Source organism: Perca fluviatilis, chromosome 19, assembly GCF_010015445.1.
Source record: "Perca fluviatilis chromosome 19, GENO_Pfluv_1.0, whole genome shotgun sequence".
Classification (NCBI taxonomy): Eukaryota; Metazoa; Chordata; class Actinopteri; order Perciformes; family Percidae; genus Perca; species Perca fluviatilis.
Window position 1 is genome coordinate 3,854,054 of NC_053130.1, and position 8,946 is coordinate 3,862,999.

General features: G+C 39.7%; 1 protein-coding gene across 1 annotated transcript; it reads right to left on the reverse strand.

Moving 5' to 3' along the window:
* Positions 1–423: 423 nt before the first annotated feature.
* On the reverse strand, positions 424–8,120 carry LOC120547547 (high-affinity choline transporter 1-like). The gene is made up of 8 exons (XM_039783014.1): positions 7,937–8,120; positions 6,799–6,915; positions 4,575–4,730; positions 2,798–2,946; positions 2,533–2,676; positions 2,150–2,303; positions 1,151–1,368; positions 424–1,058 (listed from the first exon to the last, which is right to left on the reverse strand). Exons 1-8 carry the CDS (start codon positions 8,118–8,120, stop codon positions 549–551), a joined length of 1,632 nt encoding a protein of 543 aa, XP_039638948.1. The 3' UTR covers positions 424–548.
* Positions 8,121–8,946: the final 826 nt, after the last annotated feature.

Sequence of the window (8,946 nt, forward strand, 5' to 3'; positions counted from 1 at the left end):
AAGCCAAAACATCTCGGTCGCCCCCTGGTGGCTCGCTGCAGTAAAGGTCATAAACCTGCCCCCTCTATGTTAGCCGATGGGACATGGGCCAAACTAAAAACATCAAAGTACACTTTAAATAAATTTTTCCCAAAGATTGTTTCTGTCATTTTAGGTAGCTCTTATGATGCTGATGTTTGTTCAAGTGTACAATATTTTTATTAGTTATTTGATGCTATAAAAACAGTGTGAAACGTCATGATTGACAGCTGGGATTGACTCGTGATTGGTTTAGCGGGTGTATGGGTGGGACTTTAATACTGCAGCTCCACTGCCCTATCACTTCTGCACAGACTCCAAAATTTCAAGATGGCGGCACCTGTATCCTGGATATTGTGGCTTTACTTTTGTACAATGGGAGGAAGTGGGGATGCGTGGTCCATCTTTTTTTACAGTCTATGGTATTTACTAGTCTATATTATGCTTAAAGAAAACTGACACTGCTACACACAGGAACACTTACAACTTCACTTACAACATTTGACTGTGTTCTGCTCAAATTCTCATAATCATGTGTATTCTGTTGCAACATATGTTGCTGTCAGTGGTTGTGGTGAGTGCTGGACTTTCACTTTGAACACATCCCACTTCTCAGGAAGCAGGCCTTTGTTGAAGAGCACAGAAGCCAGGTAGGAGAAAAACAAGATGGCAGCAACGGCAGACAGCATGGAGATGGTCTTAACTGGAGAGTACTGGACATAAACACCGTCCTCAAGAGTGCATCCTGGGAAGTGAATGACTGGTGTTAACCCTAGTAATGGGTCTCCACTGAGAAGTCTTAACACAGTTCCCACCAAGAAGCCCATCACAGCCCCGTAACCGTTGGAGATGTTGAAGAAGAGGACGCAGACGAGTTGAGGGAAGATTATGACGTAGCCCACTTCAGCACTAATGAACCAGAACAATAAGACGCTGTTTTCCAGGTTGGTCAGTGATGTAGAAACTAAGCCCACTACCAAGACCGAAGCACGGATCACCAAAAAAAAAATAAGTATCCAGAAAATTTTTTTTTTTTTTTTCTCATCTTACAACCTTATTCCATTTATACTCTCCTGTACTCCATTCCCTTTATTGTGTGACTCAGGAGGTGGAGAACAAATAAATTTTTCACCTGAGGCCTCAGGATGTTTTTGTATATGTTGGAGGTGAAGAGAGAAGCTGCAGAAAGCAAAGCAGAGTCAGCCGATGACATCGCGGCAGCAGCCACACATCCAATACCGATGATGGAGATGAAGGACGGGGTGAGGTGCTGCAGGGTCAGCGGCAGAACTAGAGCGGATTCCCCTCGTTCATATGGAGATGGAGAACCATAGGAAGTCAGGTTCCAGTCTGAGGCATGGACACACAAGAAGGAAACACTGAAAAATAGTCACATTATCTGTTTGAGGGATTCTGAGATGAGCCTACTCTATATACTAAGGAGTGAACTAAGTACTGTGTGAAAGGATATAAGGAGCACAGTGGGCACAGTTGATTTTTTTAACCAAGATACCATTCAGATCACCTTCATGCAGTTCATTTAAATGGCACAGGCACTCATATAGACCCTTGAGCATTTGGCCTCCAGTCTGGAACATGGGATCTGAGGATATTCTGCTCCTGAAGACTTTGTTATATTGAGCCAACTTGAAGAAATCATAGACAGTTTATTACATTTTCGTATGAAAACGCAAAACTTTTGCTGCTCTTTACGTCCGGCGTCCACACTACCACCACTTAAAATGAGACATTTGAAAACGCTGCCGACCCCATTTTAGTTTAAGTGTGGGATTGTGTTTAAGTCTGGACAGCCACGTTCGCTCCCTGATTGGGTCTTATCAGTCACGGCTACTACTACCTACATGCGCAGGATGCAAGCTATTATTCAAGCAATCTGCGACAGTTCCAATGTCCTGTGGGTTTATTGGGTGAACAAATAATGGTTCATGAAGCTTCATTTGGACATCACTACTAAAAGGTTTGTCAGGACGGAAATTGGTTTTATTTTAAAATGCCGTTAAAAAATTGTATTGGTGTGGATGTAGTCTTAATTTCTGACACAAACTTTATTTCTTTTTCTTGAAGATATTAGTTTTCACAGCTTACCCCAGTATGTAGAATGTGTTAATACCTGTGGATGCAGCAACTGCCCCAAGCAGTATAGAAGGTATCCCAAATACAGGGAAGATGACAGCAGCGACAAAGCAAGTGAGCTTGGCTGTGGATGTTGAAGACGCCGACAAAGTCCTCTGGTGGAAGTCCTGATATCCCACACCCCCTAGTGCCTGAAAAGTAAAACATTTAGTTGGTAAAATTAAACACTCGTGTTGCAATCTCGACATTCACAGACATACTGTTTTAGATAATAGCCTTGGCCTACACTCTGTCTGATACTTAAGTTAAAATGAAAAAAAAAACGATTAAATATGGATGATATCCTCTTTCTACAGATATCTATCAAGACTGGAGCAAATTGCATTCCATTTCATATCAGCCACATTATTGCTTCCTTACAAAGAACAAGAAATCATCAATCATTATCCAGGTCTTTTTCAGTCCTGGTGTACCAATCCAGGGAGCGTGTAAGGTGTTGTTCATCAGTGTCTGGCTAATATCCAAGGAGTAAGGGTTCATCAAAGCAAAGGGAACACAGATCCACTGCAGAGACAAATAGAAATGGAAAGATTTAAACACACACAACTTTTATGTACGTCCTTTGGAGTGTTTTATTACTTGTGTAAGAGTGTTTTAGAACTCTTTTAAAGTAAAGCAAACTCACCAAGCTGAAGAAAATGAGCACAAGCTGTATAATATCTGTGTAGGCCACAGAGTAGAGACCTCCCAGCAGTGTGTAGGTAATGGCAACGGCAGCAGAGATCCAAACGCACACAGGGAAGGACAAATCCAAGACCACACTCATGGTTCCTCCTGTCAGACATATTGTATCAGTGACATTTTATAACCAGTCTTTGTGCGAATAATACACGTTTACATTAGGGTGACCAGACATCCCGGTTTGATCGGGACAGTCCCGATTTGACCAGGACAGTCCCGATTTTCAATTGTTTGTCAGGAGTCCCGATAAAAGCAGTCTAATAGATTGATGCCATCAACACAAAGTTTAGGAGCGCAATACTAATGATTTAGTTTGAAGTTCCTGTGACGTGACGTTTCCAGTCTACAGTTCAGACTCAAACACACAGAGCTTTGAAGCAGACCTGTGCATCGCACTCTCTCTGTAAAATGCTGGGTAGCTTCAGTTATGGACGCGGTCAGCTGTGGACATGCTGCGGTAGATGTGTTGCGTTTGGGCTCCGTGTATTTCTGCAGTAGTTTCCGTTTTCCACCTACGATGTAGAGCAGTGTACAGTTACTTCCCTAGCTAAACTATTTGTCTCATTCAGAGACCAGAGACCCAAGCTGGGCTCTGTGTCTGTCAGAAGGTCTGAGATCTACCGTATCAGTAGAGCAATCGTAATGCACAGCAGACTATGGTGCAGGTATAGATTAGTTTCTGAAAATATAGTGACTTTATTCTTGTAATAGCCTACTAACCTAACTTTATTTTTCTCAAAATGTCACGACTCCTCGTCTTCTCCAAATCACAGAGGACACAGATATACTGTATTTTGAATGTGCACAACGTTTTGGACATGAGCAGAAATCTTGCTCAAACACATCTGAAATATTACAGTCCAGGGGACTATTAATAAATTAAAATGAATGAATGTATCATTGAGGTGAATAATTGTCATCTGCACATTTAAGGAGGTTACTTCCTCAACAAAAGACGCCAAACAGGAGGGAGGATTAAATGATACCTAGGCTACATGTGTGCTGACTCAGATATAATTAGAAAAGTCGATCTACAGGACAATAAATAGATGAAAGCAAAACAGAATGCCTGAGAGCCTTACTTCAATATATTCCATTATGTTTTTATATTTGGATTGTAATCTATGTTTCTCTTTACATAAAGATATTTGCAGCATACATTGATTCAGAAAAAGGTAGACATATGTGCATAAAAATTCACCAGAATGCAGAAAATGAAGTTGTTAATGCTCAAAATTTTCAATAAATCATTTTAATTCTTTTGGTGTTATTGGAATAAATAACACTTCAAAGAATCCTTTTTAGAAAAAACCTCAACATAAATCTCACACTAAACTGAAAAAGGCTGTTGCTGCAATTTTGTTAATTTTACAGGAAAAAAACACTGTTATTATTAGATGAGGAGCCTACGATCAAAATAATGAAGTTACTGACCTGTGTATATGTCTGACCTGGGCTGGCACATGTTCATGTTAAAAAGCGTGTGTGTGCACAAGCACTACGGTCACGCGCAAAGTGTCCCGGTTTTAGCTCCGGAAAATCTGGTCACCCTAGTTTATGTTCATTGAAGTAAGTCATATCTACACAGCGTAAGTCGGAATTTATATCCAAGTATACATTTATTTCACTTAACACATGAAGTTATTTATTAACAGATAAATGAATGCTAAATAAAGTTACATATATAGCTACAATATAAGAAGAGTACTTATGTAACATACCTAAAGCAATGAGTATTAAGGGCACCCAGAGCACATCAAGAGAAAGTGAAAACAAGCAGAGTCCAGCTGTTAGTACTTTTCCATACTTGGCATGGAAAGGGTCCAGCATCGTCACATACCTTCTTTCTCTCATTGGCTTTGCAAACACCAAGCCACCTTTATTTATAAGAGGACAGAAGAAATCACAATTAGAAAAAATAGTAATCAAGTGAGAGGGAAATAACAAAACAAGAAAAACATGTAGGGTGTAAAGTTAACATGATTGATTTCTTTCAACCATATTCAAATTTAAAAAGCAGAAATGACTTTAGGTAAAACACACACACATTAGAGTTTCTCTGCCAACTCATAAGTAACATTAAGCTATTTGACTTAACTAGCTAGCAAACAATGTTTAGTTTTATTAAGGAATAGCTACAGGCTAACTAAGTGTTTTTTAGCTAGCTAGCAAACAATGAAATGTTTGTTTAAGGAATAGCTACAGGCTAACTAAGTGTTTTTTAGCTAGCTAGCAAACAATGAAATGTTTGTTTAAGGAATATAGCCACAGGCTAAGTAAGTGGTGTTTTGCTAGCTAGCAAACAATGAAATGTAAAACAAAAAATGAATACAGGCTCCCTATAATATTAAAAGCATTAAAGCTGTAATTTCAAAGACTTTGATTTAATTAAAATTTCTGTTAAGTCACTATGCATGCATATTTACAACTATGGAATCAACCGGACTCAAACGTTTGGCACTGTGAGCCTCCAAGCGACGGGAGTGGCAACCAACTGGCCAATAGGCTACCATAGAAACTAAGATAAGACATTTCTGAAAGAAGGCAGACAGCGCAATTTTTCTAACCTGCTCTGTGTCGCATATATTTAAAAACCACAAATCACTTCAATGCCTTCGGCAGAGATCTTTCTCTCTGGTGACTCACATTTTTTTTAATTAAAGAACGAACTTGCGAGGTATAATCTCCATTAAATGAACTTTTTGACCTGTCAAAAAAATTGTGTCTGCCCACCCTCCTCCACTCCCTCACTGTACCCCAACCACCATCGCAACACACACACACACACACACACACACACACACACACACACACACACACACACACACACACACACAGATGCACAAACCACGTGTGTGCGTGTGGCCTATGATCCTTAATGATAGGCTACAGCTTACTTAGGACTGGTAAGCTGTGTTCGAAACTGTTCCCTATCAAAGATAGTGTATAGTGTGTTCGCCATTTTGTATTGTTGTTCAAATTCTCCGCGGTTAATTTCATTCACTATATAGTCCACTATAAAATAGCCACATTGCACTGCTAATTTGAGTGTACATATGATGTACCCTACATTTTACTCCCGTATACCACAATACAATGCGGCCGCGTTTTCCCGGAGGAGAAGAAGAAGCAGAAGTCACCGCGAAAACTGAAAAGGAAAAATGGAACAGACTTTCGTTTCTAAACAGTGGAAATGTAACATGCAACATATACTATACAACATTTTACTATCCTCCTGGGTGCTCGGTTTGTTTCAGGGACGTATTAGAAGTATTTTTGTTTTGGTTTGTTTACCTGATAATAATAATAATAATACATTTTATTTAAAGGCGCCTCCGTCATACAATCAACGGGCGCATCTCCTGACGCAAGTTTCGCAGCAATGTGTTTTCAGTGAGTGTCCGAAATCTCGTTTGGTCGTTCCCTATATAGTTCACTATTTAATAAACACTATATAGGGAATAGTGATTGAGTGAATGAGGGATTTCTAACACAGCTATAATATAAGCATTGGAATGTCCACCATGTAGCAGGCACACTGTAAAAATAATTGTGAAATGTTCTAGTTCCATTTACTAATGTGTCAACATCAATTTCACATTACTGGTGCATTGCATTGTAAATACAGTTTCTATTTCATTTAAAGACACATCTGTAGAATTCAAGATGAACCTAAACTTGGTATTCTTATTATTATTTTAATAATTATTAATTAATCTGATGGCACACTTCAACCTCAATAGCATAGCATGACTCTCAAGTTTATTATGGTAAAATCAGGGATACATGGAATCATGTTTGTGGGTCAGGTTGTGCAGCAATAACAATTTGCTTGTGTTTAAAAGACACAGATGACTTCCCTTAAACTACTAAAACACTCCCTCACTTCCTCTTGTTTAAGTCCATACATACAGTATCATTTCAAATGTAATTTCAAACTCTTACCAATAATAAAAGATGAGCTGTATGCCATTAACATCACCAATACCCAGGTTAGTCCCATAGAAGGCGTGTACACCATCTCAGCTGTGCCAACAATGAAGCCTCCTCCGACAAACGTAGCTACGGGATGGATTAACACACGAGCAAGTCATTTGGTGAACAAACAGCAGCTATTTGAAACATTTGGACTCATTACAGGTCTAATGTAATACAGAGGAAGTTAGTTCATTGCATATTTTCGTTTGCAAATATCTACCTTATCCTAATATTTATTGAGCCCTGGAGCTCTGGAATAATTCCTACCCTATTGAAGGTTTTAATGTTAAGTTTGTCAAACCTGTTTTTAGAGAGAATTTTGTTGAACTTTATGATCATTTTGGAGGCTGCTGTTTGCAGTGCTGTTGGATTATTGTGCACTATACTGACAGGTGTTTCCAATGTTTTATCCACACAATTATTTCAGGGAGGTCTGACTATTGACCGCCTCGTTCTCTCGACTCTGAGTGCATTGTGCATTTAGTGTTAATTTGTAGTGTTAATTTAACACTAATAATTTAAGAATATGCAAAAGGCAAATATCAACTGAAAATTATTAAGGTATTGGAACTGCATTTTGTGGGGGACTCTCCTGTGAGTCCCCCACAGCCTGCACACACCACATACACCAACACCACTCATGTCCCTTAACATTCCTCAAAGACCCTCACCCAACACTCCTCCCACACTGAGAATCAAGATGAGAGACATACCACCCACTCAGACTCTCACCCAACCACCAGACCCAGAGACCAGAGCCACCAGTAAAACATACATTAAACTTATACAGGCAGTACACCACAAACACATCATTGACCACGCAATAGCCACAAACAATGTTCCACCAGGTATGACAAGACAAGTGCAAAGACTCGCTGACTTTAGTGAACCATCCACACCCTCAAACAGCACCCGTCAGAAAGTACAGAATAACACCACAATCTTGTTGCTTAATGGAAACTGTTTCTATGAGTTTGCAGCCAACAGTTACAACACTGTAAAGAACATTCAAGAATTTTATAATATGATAAATATATTTCCTTAATAATCACAACCTTGTAATTCACAGTTTCCGTCCTAGTTGTGTCAGCTGTGTTCTCCTCACCTGTCATTGTGAAGATCCCCACCACCAAGCCAATGTTCCGGTTTCCCAGCAGGGCCATCTCCGTTCCAGTGGCTGTACTTTTCTTCTGTTCCCTTTTGGACTTGAAAGAAGCCCAGATGCCGGTCCCGAGGACCAGCAGGTAGAAAAACACCATCACTATCACTCCTGGGATGTTAACAGCCATGATGGAGGCTGACTGGCTTCTTCACTAGCTGATGTCTGACCAGCTGATGTCCGACCAACTGACTGACTGACTCACTGGCTGACAGACTGTTAAAGAAAAGGGGGACAACATAAAAGAGCAAAAAAAGGAAAGCTCCTCCACTTTAAGTATTTGTCAATGCCCTCTGGTGAAATAAATTGTTACAGGTTTGGCTATTTAGTCACTTGTCAGGGGTGGACAAGGCACAACAACATCATGATTAAATATTTGTGTTAGCGAGCAGTTGAACAAGTGAGTGTACACAACACACTCTGTTCGGCAGGACACCATTGTACCCTATATTGACTGTTCTGCGATGAAGTAGTGTAAAGGCTCATGGGACTGTGTTCTGAACTGTTCCTGTCCTAGGTGAGGTGTGTTTTATTGATGTTGCAGTCAGAAGTGGGTTGATTCACTCAGGAAACAGAGTTACAGATTTCTAAGATATTTAATTGACATTGAACACAGAGGCCATCAATCCCCATTTGGGTAACCCCAATAAATGTAAATAAACATGAACACTAAATCAACATCAAACATAGCAAAAGAACCGAAATGTAGTAGTTAATGTAGTGTGGTGGCAAATTTTATTTTAACCATTTGTTTAATGATATTAACCAGAGATTTAGCTTCTTCATGTGTAGATTCAAAAGGCTCCAAGTGAAATAGTTGGCAACCGTGAACTATAGCCCAGTAGAATTATTTAGTTTTACTAGTTTGAACCTTCTCACATTGTTGACTTTTTAGCAGACGAAGTCGAGAAGGCCACAAACCGTGTCTCCTTCTGCCTCCTGAGATAAACTGTTGT

Excerpts from the sequence above, each read along its gene's own strand:
- LOC120547547 (XM_039783014.1), bottom strand. The coding sequence starts at position 8,120 with ATGGCTGTTAACATCCCAGGAGTGATAGTGATGGTGTTTTTCTACCTG. Across the intron at positions 2,947-4,574 it reads CTTAATACTCATTGCTTTAG|GAGGAACCATGAGTGTGGTC; the intron begins GTATGTTACATA and ends TATGTCTGACAG. Across the intron at positions 2,304-2,532 it reads TTGATGATTTCTTGTTCTTT|GCACTAGGGGGTGTGGGATA; the intron begins GTAAGGAAGCAA and ends TTTACTTTTCAG.